General features: G+C 34.7%; 2 protein-coding genes and 1 long non-coding RNA gene across 4 annotated transcripts; 1 reads left to right on the top strand and 2 right to left on the bottom strand.

Annotated features, from left to right (window-relative positions):
• Window positions 1-1,385: 1,385 nt before the first annotated feature.
• On the bottom strand, window positions 1,386-4,731 carry LOC140802408 (uncharacterized). Of its 2 annotated transcripts, XR_012111647.1 has the most exons (3): window positions 3,396-4,731; window positions 2,098-2,188; window positions 1,386-1,601 (listed from the first exon to the last, which is right to left on the bottom strand). It is a non-coding gene; the product is annotated as an uncharacterized lncRNA (long non-coding RNA). The 2 variants fall into 2 exon arrangements; XR_012111648.1 differs by lacking the exon at window positions 2,098-2,188.
• A 43-nt stretch (window positions 4,732-4,774) lies between these two features.
• On the top strand, window positions 4,775-5,822 carry LOC140802407 (early nodulin-like protein 18). Its single transcript, XM_073157927.1, has 2 exons — window positions 4,775-5,060; window positions 5,166-5,822. The coding sequence occupies exons 1-2, from the start codon at window positions 4,841-4,843 to the stop codon at window positions 5,612-5,614; spliced, it is 669 nt and encodes a 222-aa protein (XP_073014028.1). The 5' UTR covers window positions 4,775-4,840; the 3' UTR covers window positions 5,615-5,822.
• Window positions 5,823-6,144: 322 nt separating this feature from the next.
• Window positions 6,145-17,032, bottom strand: LOC140801950 (uncharacterized). The gene is made up of 14 exons (XM_073157347.1): window positions 16,797-17,032; window positions 14,644-14,717; window positions 14,453-14,533; window positions 12,908-12,983; window positions 11,976-12,046; window positions 10,536-10,637; window positions 8,512-8,601; window positions 8,353-8,427; window positions 8,221-8,253; window positions 8,042-8,122; window positions 7,555-7,617; window positions 7,375-7,452; window positions 7,267-7,308; window positions 6,145-6,578 (listed from the first exon to the last, which is right to left on the bottom strand). Exons 1-14 carry the CDS (start codon window positions 16,831-16,833, stop codon window positions 6,384-6,386), a joined length of 1,098 nt encoding a protein of 365 aa, XP_073013448.1. The 5' UTR covers window positions 16,834-17,032; the 3' UTR covers window positions 6,145-6,383.
• Window positions 17,033-19,773: the final 2,741 nt, after the last annotated feature.

Consider the following 19,773-nt stretch of genomic DNA (forward strand, 5'->3'; position numbering starts at 1 on the left):
CGGGTCGGTTAAGGTAGAGTACGGTTACCAATATGGGTCTGGATTAAATTTTTTAAGGATATATTAATAATTTAATTAGTAGAATTATATAAACTATGAATATTATATTAAAATTATAGCAAAAAATTTATTTAAAAAATTTCCATAAGTACTAAAAAAAAAGCTCTTCTCTTCTCTTTCTCATAACCCGACAGAGGCATGCATCAGCAAACAAAAGTAAAAAGAAAAAAAAAAGAGAGAGAGAAGGAAATGCTATGATGAGAAATTGAGGACTAAAGTTTGCTATTCAATATTCATGGTAGGAAAAGTGAATTGCTGGTGAAGGATTAGATGTTGTTGAGGTAACACCATCATGATGTTCTACATCGACAAATGGCGTACCTTTCTATGTTCACAGTCTTGCAGCACAGGGATAAAGAGAGTTTTTGAAAATTTAAATACCGAGACTAAGTGCGTTTAAAAAACTTTTAAAAGAAATTTTAATTTATTTTCATGTACATTATTCTTATTAGCAACCGGAAGTAAAATAGAAGAACATAACATAACAAAAACAAATTCCTTCTCTCCATCGAAACAATATTATGAGAATGATTTCTTTGGCATGGTATTATTTCTCAAATAGTGGAAATTATGTAGAATTGATTTCAAACACAGTGTAAATTAGACCTAGGTTCTTGCAGGCATTGCAGAAAGTACCCACATGTTCCTGCCTGCCATTAGAACTGAGTTTTTCTTCAAGTAAAAACCTAGGTTAAATCAAAATGATCACCAAATATTGCACCTAAGTAATTACAATTTAAATTTATTTACAGAACTAAGTGGCTTCTAATCACAGATAATAATTTTGTTCAACAATAATCACTAACTTTATGAATATATGCATATCTTTGGTATCTATAAGTATCTGAAAATAGATCACAGAGAAACCTTTCTCCGAAAACAAATTTCCTGAGTGTGCTTGTATGACATTTAATTATACTAGAAGTTATCTAGTTTTATAAATAAGAGATTTTTATAATTTATACTTTATATTTGACCTATTTTGTGATTCATATTCCGTCTTTGAGGATTTTATAACCCGACAATTTCTTTTCCCATATAATTCTTATTATATTATTTTGACTAACTAATATCGACTAAATTACTAAAATACCATCACAATTCTTTTTTATTTTCCATATTCTTCTACCATCTTTCTCACTTAATTCCTCCACTGAGGTCGTGGCCGTCGTCCTCATCGCTGCTGCCACCATCTTTTCTCGTCTTCTCCCTTTCCGCTCCTCTTCCTCTTCCTCTTTTTCTCTTCATAATATATTTTTTAGTACCTTCTAAGTTAATCGAGGATATTAAATAAAAAAAAAAAGGAGTTTGTGTTGTAAAATCACTAGGGACAAAGTAAGGTGTGAAATAAATTTGAAAGCCATATACATGGCTACAATATCCAGTCCAGAAAGATTTAAAAATAGTCAAAAAGTCGAAGAGGGCCAACCTCCTCCATGTGCATTCCACTGAGATGCAACCATCCAATCAAACAAACGATCTCTCAAAGACTGGGCTCGGTCTTAGGAAGCCATGTGGGATTTGTGTCCTTGAAGGTGTTCCTTTTTAAAAAATTTTTTAAAAAAATTAGATGCATACATCTATAGACTATAGATAAATTTCAAAGCACTCTAGCTATTGATCAAACATCACATCAATCATAGGTAGGGAGTAAATGCTTGATGTGATAGAGAAACAGAAACTAAGAACCTAGTCTTATTCATCAAATTTATTTAGGTTCTAATGGGAAAACACTAATTAAAACAAGACAGGAATTTGCGCATGAGAATGTAAAAGGGATGATGATATTAATGAGGAAAAAAGATATATATATATATATATAATTAGCAAGATAATAAGAATAAACACTTTAACTTGAAATGGCTATGAGTATTATGAAGTTTGAACTCTTAACAATATTTATTTAACTGACTCAAAATTGAAAAACCCTCCTCCAACTTTTTAAATGACCAAATGTAATATTTTATACCTCTCTCGTCTGTCCTTGTTTTTAATGATACATAATTATTTGTCATGCATTGTGTAGGTTTAACTTACGAGGCAGAAGACACTGTTGTTCCTTGTGACCTTGTTAATGGGAGTCACGAATATCATGGGACTGTCATGTTCCTAAGACTAATAAAATGACCTGCAGTGCCATAAGTATTTGAATCAGTTCATGGTCTCCTGTAGACTACTAAGTACAATCTTCTTATTATTAAAAGAAACTAGCATTAAAAGGGACACGGAGAAGAGGGTACCCAAGAACAAAAAAGTCAAATTTAATTAGTGTATCATTAAATTCTTAATAATTCTCTCACATCTCACAAATAGTGAAGATACGTCATTAAATTCTCATTTTCTCTCACAAAAATGAAGATACATCATCCATCCATCAGATTACTGACACCAGAAAAGGCAACAGGATAAGTCAACAACTAGCATCCAGAGGAGTGCGGCCAGAGCCGTGCAATCCCGAACAAAAGACAGAAAATTAGTAAGAGGCATCCTTAGCAGCCTTCTTATTTCCCAGAGGGGTGTGTGTGTGTGTGTGTGTGTGTTTCTTTTCTTTTCCTAGAGAAGTGAACTTTTAATAGTGTCGGAATTAAGCATGTTGTGAGAATTCAAATTAAAAAAATAGTCATACATAAGCCTTTTAACTTCTGCACAATATTATGCCAAAATGTCACACACCAAGATGCTCAGAAGGTAGTACTAATCTTAAGACATTTGTCTCGATGGATCTATGTATCACTATATCTATTAGTCTTAAGGACAAAACCATCCAGTTATTGGGGATAAATAGGAGTTTTATCTTTGCAATAATCAGATCTCAATTAATTTGTTATCATATTATTAATCACTAACTGTTCCATGCAAATGTGGGGGTACATACTAAAATATGACAATTAAAATATATTAAATTAATACTTGTATAAATTGAGTTAATAAATTATTTAGTATAGCAAGCTTCCCATCAAATATACTAAATTAACAACTCTTGAATCCATTGGAGGCCCATTTGCACATCATTTGAGCCTCCAATTCAGTATGATTGGGCTAAGAGCCCTTATCCATTTATAAGACAAATTTACTTCTACAATATTTACATTTCGAGCCCTATATTTGAACTTTACTCAAAAAATAAAAAAATACCATATATTAATCAAAATTGATGCAAAGATATACCACAAAATCTATCAGTACTACAATCTCTTTACTACAGTTTGCTATCCATTTATTTGTGTGTGTATGGGGAAAAAGAAAAAAAAAAATGAAATGAATACATACATATTTTTATGTGCATAAATGTAATATAAGTACCTTTAATTTCCAAAAAACCTATTTAGGCGTACCTTTAGGAAAACTTTAACATGTGATCACAAGACGTATTTGAGTCAATACATTGAGGGTCAAGGAGAAGAGTAGAGAAATGAAGCATCACTTCCAACCACCCAATCTCACATGATATGCCAGGAAATAAATGGAAGGGAGACCCTGACAAAGGTAGAGGGAACCGATTCTTCTTTCCCTTGTAAGTTAGAAGACAACATCAAGTTTTCAAACACGACCTTCTCTCTTGACTTCTATACCTAATAGACATAAAGTAGTGCCGGCCACATGCATCCATTCTCCAATTGATCCCAAAATAATCATTAAAGATGAATATACAATAATCTAAGGTTTAAAATATCTGGAGTACTGAGATGCATGATTTCCATAGTTGACAAATTCCTCTCATGGCTTATGGAAGTATTCAAAAGTATTTGAAAAGAGTGTCTGAACTAGTTTTCTGAAAAGAAAGTGTCCACTAAGGTTATTCTCTTCTTTTATACATCCTCCTTTTAGACTTGTGATTCCCTTTTTCACAATTTGCTTGGTTTTTAGATCGTATTCATATCAGATTTTCAGTTCTAACATTGGCCAGTTAAACAGATGATGCCATGTTTTAAATACAAATCCGTGTATAACGTTTCAATCAGATAAACTTATATGATCGGACTACTGAGCTAAGATGATAGTCCGCAATATAATTGGACAAACATAATTATTAGTTGAATTTTTAACAAAATAGTTTCCCGAACTTTGTTTTACAAGTCTAGTACACTTTAAAAAATATTGCTAAGTTTGAGAGAGAACAATTCCACATAAGTTGCTTTTCGGTTGAACGCTTATAAATATAAATCACTTATTAGGGTCAACAATTTAATTTAATTTTTTAAAGTCGTTTAGTAGTCTTATATTAAAGTTTTAAGGTAAATTAAAAAAACTTTGCAGATTTAAAATAGTTGAAAACTGCCATTAGTTTGTATAAACCAAAATTTATTGTAAATAATTTAAATTAAGTAATTCTTTCTTTTTAAAACATTGATTATAGAGTTGTTGGTTATATAACTAATTTTAATTATCTCAGCACTATCTCCAATTACTCTATTTTTATATTAATGAAGTTCTGACCGTGATTCACAATTTTTTCTATACAAAATTCATCATTAATTTATAAATTTACCTATTAAAGTTTTAAGGTAAATTTTTAAAAAAATTGGCAGATTTAAATTTGCAGATGGTTTTATGAATCAAGATTCATTGTAAACATTTAGTCAAAATCATGAGATTTGCGTTTCATCTAGCTGTACTGCTTCTAATGAATTCTTTAATCATAATACAGATTATTTTATCTCATTAAAATATCCATCATACTAGTAATAAAATAATAAAGCTAGTAACTACAAAAATACAAAGCCTTATTTTGAGTCTACTCGTGAAGAGAGCAGAGATAGCATCGGCTTTAGAGCGAGCTATGGACCATCACAAGCGAATGCTAGCGGTGACAATAACCGCCCTCTCTCTGGCGGTGATCGTAACCACATCAATGGCCCAATCCTCTCCTGCGCCGCCGTACGCGAACCACACTGTCGGCGGCCCCGCCGGGTGGTTCTTCGACTCCGCCACCAACTCCTCCTCTGCTAACTACTCCACTTGGGCTTCCAACCAATCCTTCTACCTCGGCGACTACCTAAGTATAGCTACTCTATTCCTTATTTTTACTTACGAGATCTAGAAACCCTAACCCAATTTCCCCAAGCCCTAGATCTGATTTCCTCGTTCGGTAAACATTCTCGCAGTTTTCAAGACGAATACGAATTCCACGGTGGTGCTAACGAGCAACGAGACGACTTACCGGCTCTGCGACACGAGCGGCGACGACGGCCAAGGGACCTTCATCTATGGAGGCGGCGGGAACGGCGGCGCGGCAGCGGCGGAGCTCCAGGTGCCGCTCACCATGGAGGGGGTGAACTACTTGTTCTCCGACACCAACGACGGAAACCAGTGCTTCCACGGGATGCGGTTCCAGATCACGGTGGCGCACGGCCGCGGCCTTCCGCCGGAGCTCAACCAGCCACCGCCGCCTCCATACGCTGGGAATCCACCGCCATCGGCGCCGGACACGTCGACGACGAACCAGGGGCAGAGCTTCTACAATGGCGGATCGCGGAAAGGAACGGGAGGAGGGTTAGAGTTTTGGGGGTTAGTTTTGGGCGTCGGCGTTGCGATGATGGAGATGGCGGTGTGAAATGGGATCCGGTGCTCCGCGGATACGCGTAGCTGGCGCCCGCACGATTTATTTTTCTTTTTTTATTTATTTTTATTGGTTCGTGGATATTTATATTTTGTGTAACGGTGGATTCCGAATACAAGAGAGTACGTTTTGGGTAGTAACAGTGAACGTAATAATGTAATAATAATGTTTAAATATATTTTACTCTATATTATGTTTAAAATTATCTTACTTCTGTTCGAAAAAATACATGCTAAACTCACATTTTTTTTTTCATTATCATAATAACTATTTTAAAGTTAATTTTTATTCATTTTTCTTTATAAATTAAAATAAGTAAATATATAATATCAAAAGACTCGTTTAAGTTCTTTTAATTTTATTATTAATAATATGTGTACTCCACTTAAATTTAAACTCAAAGTTTATATAATATTTAATGTTCAAATACATTAACATATTTTCAATGATCAACCACAAAAATAATTTACTCACCAAATTTGATCTTCTGAGTATAAAACTTCTCACAGTCCGGATCAAAAAGCTTCTCCAACTATAAACTTCAGTTCATTAATAAAATTGTACAAACAATTTCCTCTGTAAGATCAAGGTTTCTACAAAAATTCAGTTCTCTGTCTGAATATATGGAGCACTATACTTTTAGAACCTATATGAATGTAAACGAGAAGAAACCTAATCTCTCAAATGTTGAGAATCATAAAGGTGGTAGGGAACGATGGAGCACCATATCCTAATGATAGAAACCTAATCTCTCAAATGTTCATCAGCTTGCAGCACTCCGAGTTCTCGTAAGGATATTGAGGCTGGGAAGCTTCCATCTAGAACTGCTGGAATTCGATGTGCCATTGCTTTGTTCATTAGAGGACGGTGTTCCATTTGAATTTTCAGAAGCACCTGCCCTCATTGCATTTGATCTGGAGTAGCTTTCTCTTAATGCACTTGAGATCTCCTGCAGATCCTGTAACAACGTAGATTAAATCATAACGATTCTTAATGAACTGCAAGAAGAGAGTTAACAGATCTGTATGGATCTGCCTTTTAACAGCTAATTGCTATATTTGTAAAGTATAAAAAGCATCCAAATTTACATATACGATGGACTTCACATTTATGAAGACTGAAGAAAAAGTTGTAATGTTGTATATGCCTCCACTTATCTTAGACTTCCATCCCTCTAGCTAGCTTACATAAACACAAATGGATATAATATGGCAAGGCTCCTGATGTATTCCTGAATAGGGAGACAGGCAACATGATGAGAAGTGTCTGTCCCTTAAACCATAAAAACCACATGGAAGGCTTCATCTTACTGCCTCCTAATATCCATATCCAGACGGATTAATTCAGATGGATGCATTTGGCTGACAAAGTCTTCAAGTAGAATAAGTTGAAGCAACACGTCATAGCAAACTTGGCAAAATATATTTACATGATTTTAGAAAACCAACAATGCTGGAAATCAGTAAGACTAGTAATTTATCAAATTGAAGCAACAAGAGATAATTATGAAGTGGTCCTGAAACATACATCTTATTGGCAGCATGGCCTAATAATCAAGCTCAAATGTGAGATCAGCTAATTCTTTCTTGACAACATGTCCAATCAGGTGGAAGGAAAACAGAAAGGAAGTTTTAGGCTAAGCTAACCTTTAGGCCTGAAGCTGATATAGTCGTTGATGAACGCAATACCTACAATTGTAAGTACATCAGATAACTGAAATCCAGACCAGATATCAAGTATTCAAAAATCCAAACCTTAGGCGTTCCAGCTGCTGTTGATGGAGATATAGATGGTGAAAGTGGTTCTAGTGCTAGAGGTGGCAAAGATCCTGCCTGTTGTGGTGGGATAATTGACATGACGATATCAGCTTGAGCAGAATGAAACAAAAAAAAGATGGTGAAATCATGTGACCAAGCAATTGGATCCTGTCTTACCCTCGTAACTGGCATGCTCTTTGAAAATTCAATTGTACGAGGGGAGGAGCTGGATGGAAAGGCCTGGAATTTCATATAATAGATTAAGATATATAACTATAAAAAAAGGAATACTTGAACAATAAAATGCACACATAGTATTTCTGTTGGCTGGTGCACTGCTACTGCATTATCAGTAGTTAAAAAAGGAATATGGAAAGGGACTTCTACAGTATGCCACGCAAGCTATGTTATAGTGGTCAGGTAATTTTAAGAGAAACCTTTTTGTCTTCTGCTACTTCTTTTTTTTTTTTTTAAATATATTGAAAGTTACATATAATGTGCAGATGTAATGGAGGACAATAACAGCGAACAAACATAAACAGGCTATCTAATAATAAGAATACAAAGCTAGTAAGTTAAAACTAGTAAGTTCAGAAATGGTGTAATGCTTAAATAATAAAGGTCAAACAAAAGGTAAGCAAGAGAGCAAACGACGCTGACTTGCCTGAATAGCCTCAATATTTTGGCCCTGTTCCAATTTATGAGCAAACCTGCATAACTCATATATTCCTTGTGTTGAAAGATCCTAAGAGGGTTATATGTGAAAGCTACCCATCAATAAACAATTTAATGAAATAAAAACAAGATAAAAGATTAACTTATTAAGAACTTCTAATAAAATACCTGACTCCACTGAATTTGATCAATCCTTGTCCCCTGAGACAAAAAGCTGGAATCAGCACTACCTTTCTAAATAATCAAACTGAATTTCTACCATAGTGTGAGTTCAAGAAGGTCCGGTGCGATGAAATTCACCAGGTTCTGAACTGCAAGATGAACGGTATGCATTTCCTCGTCGAGACCAGTTACTTCTCCATGTAGTAGTGTGACCTACATATATAAAATTGATTAAACTAATACCATTCAAATAATTCAATACCTCAAACAATAATTAATAAAAGAGTTTGTACAGACCTCTTCCTTGGTGGCAACACCTATTTCCTTGCATTCATCTAAACTACAATCAACACGATCAATTCTTGAAGATAAATGTCGTTTTACAGCCTGCATGTCAAAGACTCAAAATAGCCTTAATAAAAATTTCATGACAGAAAACACTAAAATCCAGAGTATTTTACTTGGTTGCACATAATTGGAGTGCCTACAGTTTAAACTATTCTACTTGACCTACTTCTAGCTGCATTAGTATTAGTAGCCTACTTCTAGCTGCATTAGTATTAGTAGCCAATTCCAACCATGAACTTCTAGCTCTGATCAAAATTACTGTAGGTTGAAGTGTGACAATTGGACAGATGAGGATCCTTGGTTATTTAATTGAATACAATTGGCACAAAATAATGATATGAATATATTATTGTTAATATTAGTTGATTATTATATTTAGTTCTATTACTAATTAATAGAAAATATATTTAGTTCTATCATCAAATTAATTATTAACTAATTAAGAAAATATAAAATTACCTTTTTGAGCAATTGACTATTATATTTAGTTCTATTACTAATATATGTTGGAGATACACACATGAAAAGAACAAAGAGAAAAAGAATTCAGACCAAATGAATGAATTCTACTTAGAGGTGATCATTGGGCTGGCCAAGCCGAGTTTGGGCTAGGCTTTTCGAGCCGACCAGCCCGACCCAATCAATCACTCGTGTTGGGCCAGGTTTGAGACGGCCTAGAATACTATAACCTGTTACTGCTCACTAGCCCATGGGATATTGGGCTTGGGCCAGTATAATGCCGCCGAACATAATAAGCTGAATTTAAAAAATATTATATTTTATTGGTTCGAGCGTAGTGGGTCTCCATGAAATATTTTAGTTATTTTTTATAAAAACATACTTATATATATATATCTAGTTTATTAAATATCCAATGTGAGACTAAAAGATCATGAGAACAGGCATGCATAAATGGTCGGGCCATGGACAAGCATAGCGAGTCAGACTTTCGAGCTGGGCGAGCAAAAGTTTAGCCCATGCAACCCATTACTATCTCGAGCCCGAGCTGGGCTTAGCCCGATTAAAACAAGGTGATTTTCGAGCCCAATGATCATCTTTTAATTCTACTTAATCTTGTTTAAGGTAACAAGAGCTAGTTCTCTATATTAGTATGTTGCAATTAATAGGGTACATTTATACATGTATATAGGGTTGTCAAAATAATCGAGCAGGCTTGAGCTCAACTGGAGCTTGGCTTAAAAATGAGCTGAGCCAATCTTGACCTTCAAAATAGGCTCGAAAATAATTTTGAGCCAAGCTTGATCAAATAGGTTCGATAAGACTAGAAATAATTATATATATAATATGAGTAATATTTTATATATTATAGTATACTTTTGTTATATTCTAAAACTTGACTAAGTGGATTGTTATGTACTTTAATCTTGTAGAGTTTAGTTCTGAATTCCAATCATATCATATCTTTTTAAAAAATATAGAGATTTCTATTAGTTTATATTTTTGCAATGTTTCTATTTTTATAGTTGAATTAAGCTTTATTAGCCTAAATCAAGATTGGTTCAATTCAAGCTTGATCAGGCTCAAAATTAGATTTGAATTGATTAAGGCTTAAAATTGCTTAATGGATTAGCTTGTTTAGGCTCAGGCTTGGCTCGAGCTTGAAATTAGACCGAAATTGGCTTAAATTGAAATAATTTCAGTTCAAGCTTGATCATAAATGTAGACTTGAAATTATTTTCAATTCAAGTTTGATCAAAGCTAGGCTTGATAAAGCTCAGCTCGATTACACCCATACATGTATATTATTTTCGCATGCATTAGCAAAGAGAACATGAAATTGAAATAATAAGATTTTGATGATTCCTAAAGGGACAAGGATAAACCATTCTAGTGGACAACAACAGGAATGCCGTCATTTTTTAAGGGAGGGACCAGCTTAAACCAGGATGCAAGGGATAAAAGGAAGAGTTTTGAAAATCAACGCAGAAGTGGCAGAAGAACTAGAAACTTACAGCAATAGCAGATGAAACTTGCTCAAGTTGTTTGCCTACTGTTGTGCAAGCATCAGATAAGCCACGCCGAGTTGCAAACATCATATCAGAAAGCTTCCAACCCTGTCAAGCAAATAACAAACCAGTATTTGTAGTCACCACAGGGACAACCAATAATGTTAACATGTTTAAGGACCAATAATGTTAATAGTTATGTTTTAACTTTTATCTTACAAGGTAGGCTATGCTTAAAGGGGACTATTAAATTACATGTAAACTGTAAAGTGCATCCCACTGCTTAAGGCTCTTGCTATGGGATTTTGAGGAAGGCAAGATGAATGTATCCTTATTCTATTGACCCGTGATTCAGAAAATGAAATGATAAGCCTTACCATCATAACGTGATCTCTTTTTAAATATAATAAAACTAAGTAATATAGAATATGACATATATGATAGATAAGTATCTATTATTTATTAGATAAATAATTATTTGTGATATTAAACAATATAAAATATACACTCGTAGACAATCTGAATTATTTATACATATAATCAGGGGCCTCCATAACTCAGTATGAATCTTATTTGAAATTTTATGTATTAATTCAATTTTCAGCTAACCAACATCACTGTATGCAAATTAACGGCACACTAGGAACAGAAGATACACCACCACCTGGTACATGCATTAGCTGGTGCATGAATTGGCTGATCCACTTGGATCAGCCAAAGCAGACAATTAAATGCTCCACAAAAGAACTGGTAAGGTTAAAAAGTGCTAGACAGATACAATGGAGCAAACAAGAAAAGTCATATTAAAGATAAGAAAAGTGTGACATTACTATGCTAAAAAAGAACAAAATGTCAGACAATTAGATTCTCTCAATTGTTTATGTTTCAATGGATGTGCCTTTAGTCTCCCAATAATTGTCAGAAAAGGGTATGTTTACAGATGGTGAAGAGAAGTTCTTTGATGTGGCAAGAAGAAATAGATACATGAATAAGATTTCCTGATAACATGCTGATTGGAAGACCAAATGAAGTTTATACATAAAGAGATGAAAGGCTAAGTACTTGAAAAGTTGATGGAACATACAAAATTGCAATTCAAATTAAAGGAAAAATCATCAGAAAATCCATGAAGAACTTAGAACCTGGTACTTGCAGAGAAGATCAGGAAAAAAAGCACCAGGACTGGATCCAAATGCTCTACTTAGATGGTGAAACAGTTTATAACACTTAAAGCTGCCTTACACAAGGATGTTGGATTGGGCACATAAGTAGCTGCAAAACTTAAAGTTGGAATATGGGCATAATACAATTGAATGCAACAATGTCACAACAACTGAAAGGGAAAAACAACATGAGTCTACAAACTTTTAACATAGAATTCTTGTTTGCATCTTCTTCTCTTTGATACTGTAAATAATGGGAGAATGACAGGCAGTCAATCATCACCTTCCATCTTATATACACATAACCAACAGCTCCAACAACAATAACAGTTGTTACACCATATGTACGAGAACCTGGAAACAGATTATAAGGAAAATAAGAAATCAATGCCACTCGCAAGTACAATACACTAGAGTAGAGGAGAAAGAGACAATCTAACTAGCAAAGATATGGTAAAATTACAACTTCCTTGCCATGTCCAAAATCCATACTATTAGGATAAACTAGAACTTGTATCTCTGATAAAAGAAGCTAGTTTATAACTTCTTGAAAGAGCACAGACTATCGGATTTAAAAATCTCATCACTTCATCAGCTATTGACTCAACCTAGAAATGTTCACTAGTTATTTCATATGGCAACAACCAAGTATGGAGAAGTCTCATGAGCATAGACATGTGCATACACAACTTATAAGAGTATCAATATAGAATTGTAATAAAAACAAAAGTTGGGAGTAGGAACAATAATTTTTTAACCAAGAAGCACTAAACAGAACAAGGCTTTGTGCTCTTTCCTGCATCAATTTCATAGATTAACCATTCAAAAATTTGGTTCCTTGGTTTCTATAGAAAACCAAAATTGTTTGGACAGAAATAGAAAGAAGCCAAAATCATTTTGACAGCATATAAAGATGTCTGAAAGTGAGGAAAAACACAAGTCAATTACTATTTTACTGATCAGACAAATATGTAACTTCGATCATTCTTTTCTGCTGAAAATTGGAAATATGAAATAACAAAGAACAATTACAATGTAATGAATGAGATTATTATTTCAGCAACAGATAACAAGAAAACCAGTAAGAGAAAGAAAACACGCTTCATGCAAGATGATGCGAGAGAGATTACATTCACTCATCTAAATATCCTACATGAAATCTAAACTAAATAGAGCATACCATCCAACATCGAGAAACAGTGGGAAATCCTTCACCTGAACTAGTACCAGTTACAATAGTAACTGATCTTGATGAGGCCAAAAGTTGCAGCTCCTGTCGTAGATTATTGACCTGCAGAAGTTCATGATGCACAACTCAAAAGGTATCCACAGAAACTTGTCCACCAGTGAAGCATCTCCAACAGAAGGTACATATAAGAAAATAAATCAGCAAAGCTCACACTTGATTCATGAGAGCATACTAAATTATGTTTTGTCAAATTATTTTTCAACATGACAGTTTTAACCTTTGTCAGTTAGATTTTACAAAAGAAAGGCACTATCTATAACTTTGCCAAAGTCAGTAAACTTCATCCTATACTGCCAATATCCATTTAGTATTATGGATATATGTTCCCAAGATCCCTTTGGAAGTTAAATAGTTCAACAAAGACGCAATTAAACTTCATATATATATGGAGAGAGAGAGAGAGATTACAAACTTTAAAATTTCGAGAAAAGTTGTAACAGTTTTCTAGTCCTTGGTTACGCCTTGGGCTTGCAAAACACTTACCCCAAACATAAGGAGATTAATTACATTTTCTCACCTTGGGATGAGTTATTTCCAAGGTTCCAAATATTAAAATCGAGATCGGCCATCCAAAAAATTTATACGCATCGACTGTCCATATTGGTTTGTATTTTAAAATAAATTTTAAAATACAGAAAAATTCTAAAATTTTAAAATAATAATAATAAGATATAAATATAAATTATTTATATATAAATCTATAAATAAAAAATTATTATTATTTTCTTAATTTTTATCTCTCTCTTTCTATCACTCACTCTCTCTCCCTCTCATACAAACTAAAAAAATTCTTACTCTCTCCCTCACTAACTCTCTTATCAAACTCTCTCTCTCTTTAATTTTCTCTATCACTAACTCTCCCTCCCTCCCACTCTCTCTCTTATTAACTCTCCCACTACCACTCTCTCTCCCTTACCAACTCCCCTCTCTCTCACACCGACTCCCTTCTCTCTCTCTCTCTCTCTCTCTCTCTCTCTCACTGACTCCTTTCTCTCTCGGTCTCTCCCTCTTCGATTCTTCTCCGTTGATGCTTCTCTGATGAGCTCCGACAAGGTATTCTCTCTTTTTCTCTCTCACTCCCTCCAATGAGCTCTCTTTATTTACTATCACTTTCCTCTCTCTTTCCCTTTTTTTTTCTTTCCTTTCCTCCCTCACTTTCTCCTTTTCTCTCTCTCAATTTCAGTTGGTTTTGGCCGATACGGCCGATCCTAAGCCAAAACGGATCGGGTATCGGTCAATCCCACTCGGGATCGGCCAAAACTTGAAACCATGATTTTTTCGGATCCTATGATGGATTCTTGGTGCATATAATATAACTACATCATTGTCATCCAATTTTATAAACTTAATAACACCCATATAACAAAAGAGAATTTGCAGAACTGTCACCACCATAAATCAAACTACAAAAGGATAACCCCAACATGCAGTGATAGGGATGGACATGAAAACGCTTTAAGAAGATGAATAAGATTGCTATGCAAAAGAATTTAAACCACATGTAATCTAACCTGTGCTAACAGAGAATCTGTATGTTGTTTACCAGAAGATTTAGGGCTATCTTTCTCCTGCTGAAGGTGCTTTGTAACTATCTGCAATATATAATGGGTGAAGGAGTGTTAACAGATGCACAAATTTAAAGTATGAGAACATCAGGAAATAAGTACTATCTTAACAATGTTTTTAGGTAGAAATAGAATACCCTGAAAGCACCAGAAAATATGCTTGTAATACCAGACAAGTGCCCCTCTTTCGTGAGGATGGATCCAACAATTCCTGCAACCAAATAAACAAAAAATTTGACACATTAAAAATATATGGATGGTGTCAATTGATTCTTTGAATAAATTGTACCCTGCATATATAAGGGCTTAAAGCCCTTTTGCCATCCAACCAACCTTGTAGGTCAAACGGGCTCTAGAGCCCTATGTTAACCATCTAGATCATAGGAATTTAAGCAAACCTTGTGAGGCAATTTTCAGGCAGCATGCCGAAAAACCATCTTGATGGTACATGCTGAGCAACTTGCACTGAGCAGCCTAGTGCTTAAATCCTTGTTGGATAGGATATGTGCTTATAAAAATGTTACATTTGAGCTCAGTATTTTAGGTAATTTGGTAGCAGGCATATTGGGACTTGGGAGAAACACCACCTTATGATTTAGCGAAGTTCTAGTTGTATAAGATTTGGATGCACCTTAGCTTGTCAGACTGAAATTAAGATAAAAAAAAATGTTTTTTTGCTAGTTTTAAGTTAAAACTAGCGAACCAGCGAGCCTTGGTTTAAACTAAAAGTGAAACAAATTAATTTCAAAAGCTCACATTGTCTTCCTCAATCTGATAATATCAATCTATATGTTAGGGGTGTAATCAAGTTGAATTTGATCGAGCCTAGATTTAATCAAACTTGAATTGGAAATAATTTTGAGACTAGATTTGTAGTCAAGCTTGAATTGAAATTGTTTCAATTTTGAGCCAGTTTCGAGCTTGAGCCTGATCAGGCCAATCAATTAGAGCCTTGATCAATTCAAGTCTAATTTCGAGCTTGATAAAGCTTGATCTAGACTTAAATCAAACTAAAAATAAGGCCTAATTCAACTATAAAAATATAAACTAATATAAATTTTCATGTACTTGGAAAAGATATGATAGGATTAGAATTCAAAATAAAACTCTACAAGATTAGAGGTACATAAAAATCCACTTAAGAAAATTTGAGAACATAACAAAAGTATAGTATAGTATAAAAAATATTACTCATATTATATATATATATAATATAAATTATTTTGAGCCTTATTAAGCCCGGCTCATGATCAGGCTTGGCCCGAAATTATATTTGAGCCTATTTTGAAGATCAAGCTTGGCTCGGCTTTTCTTCAAGCTGAGCTTGACTGAACTATATCGAGCTCGAGCTTGCTCGATTATTTTGACAGCCCTACTCTATGTGCAGGTCAAACTAAGGTTTTTTTTTACTTTTATTGTTAATGCCTTTTTACACACTGATCACTCTATGACGGCATTGTGTGGTGTGATGGCAAGGGCTTGACCCTTCCATCTAAAAGATTGTCCAGAAATAGCCTCTTAAAGTATGAGGGTAAGGCTTATAAACCTTCCCTCCTATACCTTAGGTTACAGAAAGTCCATTACAGTAGGAGTCTAGGATGCTTCCTTTTTAAATTCTTACATCATAAGTAAATCAATAATAGAACCTCCCAAAGTAAGAGGGCAGAGGTAATTAAATTTGAGAGTCCCTTGATAAAGCTCCTAGCATACCTAATGATAAAGTGCTCATGATTCATGACTCTCGTTACATATGGGTATTATGCAACTCTCAGAAACTCCAATTGTCCCCAAAAACCGTCCAAGAAATTGGAACATTCATACTCCAGCCTCAACCTACCTTGCACACAATCCATCTCAAGGTTGGTAACCCTCCTCTACATTTCTCTCTACGTGGAATTCAAATGAACGGCACCACACTGAGGAGATAAAAAACCAAACACCAAAGAAGAGAATGGTAGAAAAAGGAAATGGTTTCATGCACCCGATCCCACTCGATTGAAACATAGGAAGCACTATATTGCTCACTTCGAGTCTTCGACCATAAAATTCAGTGACAACACCTAAAATTTCTAATTTTCTCTCCTAAATTCATAAACTTCGACACCTACTATATTCTTCTCCATTATCCAATCCGCCGAATCAAATCATAACACAAACAATGGTTTTGCAGCGGATTAAAGTCAGATCGTACCCTAATACTCAAAGAAAACTAAGAAGCAGCAATTATGGAATATACCCATCGAATATTGAGAGAGAGAGAGAGAGAGAGAGAGAGAGAGGAAGGAATCACCTGCTCCGATGACGATGGTGAGTTTCCCAAGTGCCATGGCCAATCAAAACTCTAGGCGATTACATAGGTTACTACTTCACCATCGATAGCTTCCGCTCCACGATCGATGGACTAGCTAGGGTTTTGTATTCGTTCTCTTCTTCTCTCTAGCTCGAACTTGGAGCTTCTCTTCTCTCTGCCTACGCCGTAAAAGATCCAAAAATGTCGTTGAACATAAATTTGCCCACGATGTGGCTGGAATTTACATAACAGTGGCATTATGTATGATCTAACATTAACGGTGAGATCCGATGACGTTACCTTGGTTAAGCAAAATTTGCACATAACACCCTTACATTTTGTTAATTAATTCAGTTCTTCCCTTTTTCCTCCTTTTCTTTTTAGTTAATTACACTTGAACCCTCGCATATTTTCACTCAATGTTTCAACTATCTAATAATTTTTTTTAAAGAAAGCAATAGTATTACCACAATGGAGGGCCCAAAAGTATATCCTCAGTATCCTATACTAAGATCTATGTAACGAATTGGGGATGAGGTCAACCCGAAATGCTAAAATAAATGACTTTCAATATTTATTATTATTTACATTCTATTATATCGATATTTATCATTCATCTTATATTTAGCTTAGACTTGCTGTTAATTTGTTAAGTGTCGATTACTAATATAGATGAATCAATATACAAAATGATTGTAATACCTTGAATAAGTTTTTGTTAATTTAAATATATTTTTTTTAATTTTGAAAAGTAATGAAGTGGCTGATATTTATGTAGTAAGATGTAAATGATAATAAAATTAAAAGCCATTATAGTGTTTTTGATAAATTTCTCAAAAAATTTATATAGTTGAAGTGTCAAATATCATAAAGAAGAAGGATCTAAATGCAACTATAATTTTCTTTTTCTCCCAATGTAAAGCTCTTCTTGGCTTATGCCTTATGGTGTGTTTGTAAATTATGTGGGGATGTGGTGGTGATCTTGTCCTTTTACTAGAGCTCGCTCGCAGCATTTAGTGGGAGAGAAGAACATCCTTCGGTTATATCTCAGCCAGCGTATCTCAACATCTAAGTATTTTTTTTTCCAATATATAACAGGAAATCTGTGTTTAACACCCTATAATTTAGTCTTATTATATTTCATATCTGATGCGATCTGGATTAAATCGGATCACATCATCGTAATATTAGGTTCAATAGATTGAGTCTACTTATTTGCTTATTTAGTTTAGTTAGAGTCTTAAGTTAGATTAGGATTTTGTTTAATTAGTTAAATTCAACTTTACGTAGTTTTGGAAAAATATTCGTAGAATATTCTACGGACGTCCAAATAATATCATACCAGTTGGATAAGATTGCCAACCTCTAGATGTACAATTTTAGTATTTATGAATTCTCTATATTCAAAATATATAGACAGAAAAATAAAGGATTAATCTGAGATAGATAAGAAAGACTAGTTTAGTTAAGTTGTTTAGGATTGTTTAGATTTAATCTCTATAAATAGGGTCTTATGGCTTGTATCTTAGGCATGCTTGGAATGAAAGATTAATCGGCTTTTGCCCTGGCATCTCTCTCAACTAGATCGTCGGCCTCTACATCTTCTTCCTCTCTCTTCACTAACCAGCGCTACATCTTCCGTTGGCAAGGTCTTATCTAGCTTCTAATCTCTCTCTTCCGTCGATCCCTCCGAGTTCCTTAGGACAAGCCTACTTCTCCCCTTTCGTCTATCTCCCATACGATTTTTATTCTTAACCGCTACCACAGTTGTAGTATTTATGATTCAAAATATATAGACTAAAAAATAAAGGATTAATCCGAGATAGATAAGGAAGACTAGTTTAGTTAAGTTATTTATGACTGTTTAGATTTAATCTCTATAAATAGGATCTTATGGCTTGTATCTTAGGCATGCTTGGAATGAAAGATTAATCGACTTTTGCCCTGGCATCTCTCTCAACTAGGTCGTCGACCTCTACATCTTCTTCCTCTCTCTTCACTAACCAGCGCTACATCTTTCATTGGCAAGGTCTTGTCTAGCTTCTAATCTCTCTCTTCCGTCGATCCCCCCGAGTTCCTTAGGACATGCCTCCTTCTCCCCTTTCGTCTATCTCCCATACGATTTTTATTCTTAACCGCTACCACAGTTGTAGTATTTATGAATTCTCTATATTCAAAATATATAGACTAAAAAATAAAGGATTAATCCGAGATAGATAAGGAAGACTAGTTTAGTTAAGTTGTTTAGGATTGTTTAGATTTAATCTCTCTAAATAGGGTCTTATGGCTTGTATCTTAGGCATGCTTGGAATGAAAGATTAATCGACTTTTGCCCTGGCATCTCTCTCAACTAGGTCGTCGACCTCTACATCTTCTTCCTCTCTCTTCACTAACCAACGCTACATCTTTCGTTGGCAAGGTCTTGTCTAGCTTCTAATCTCTCTCTTCCGTCGATCCCCCCGAGTTCCTTAGGACAGGCCTACTTCTCCCCTTTCGTCTATCTCCTATACGATTTTTATTCTTACCCGCTATCACAGTTGTAGGCCAATTATAGCCTTCAACTATATATCACATCTGCATCCGTAAGCCACCACCTCCATCATCTATTGTCGAGCCACCTCCATCAACTACTCGGCCTCCAATCCATTATCACCTCCATCTTATACCTAGGAATCTGTGCCTTCACCCACAAATCCCAAATCTGTGGCAGACTTAAATCTCATAAGTCTGACTCTCCGATATTTGTCTATCTTTTTAAAGATATCTTCCGATCTACACATCTGATTTATGTGAAACTAGATTCATTCCCAGAGCTACCTCGTAACAAAATTTCACATTAATCTAACAGCTAAATCCTCCGGAATAGCCTTCGTAAGTTACGTTCTAAAATCTGTTCAGAATCGTTACGGATTGGATCAAGTCGATTCGTAACAATATTCTGTTGTTTTGCTAGCATAAAAAATGACACTATCGTTTT

This window comes from Typha latifolia, chromosome 15 (genome assembly GCF_019914945.1).
Source record: "Typha latifolia isolate L0001 chromosome 15, TyphaL0001v2, whole genome shotgun sequence".
Taxonomy (NCBI): Eukaryota; Viridiplantae; Streptophyta; class Magnoliopsida; order Poales; family Typhaceae; genus Typha; species Typha latifolia.

What these genes read in the sequence shown, in the direction of transcription:
- LOC140801950 (XM_073157347.1), bottom strand. Translation starts at nt 16,833, where the DNA reads ATGGCACTTGGGAAACTCACCATCGTCATCGGAGCAG. An exon ending in AAAATATTGAGGCTATTCAG is followed by an intron (nt 7,618 to 8,041) that starts GCAAGTCAGCGT and finishes ATGAAATTCCAG; the next exon opens with GCCTTTCCATCCAGCTCCTC. An exon ending in CAGCAGCTGGAACGCCTAAG is followed by an intron (nt 7,309 to 7,374) that starts GTTTGGATTTTT and finishes TTACAATTGTAG; the next exon opens with GTATTGCGTTCATCAACGAC.
- LOC140802407 (XM_073157927.1), top strand. Translation starts at nt 4,841, where the DNA reads ATGGACCATCACAAGCGAATGCTAGCGGTGACAATAACCGCCCTCTCT. An exon ending in CTACCTCGGCGACTACCTAA is followed by an intron (nt 5,061 to 5,165) that starts GTATAGCTACTC and finishes ACATTCTCGCAG; the next exon opens with TTTTCAAGACGAATACGAAT.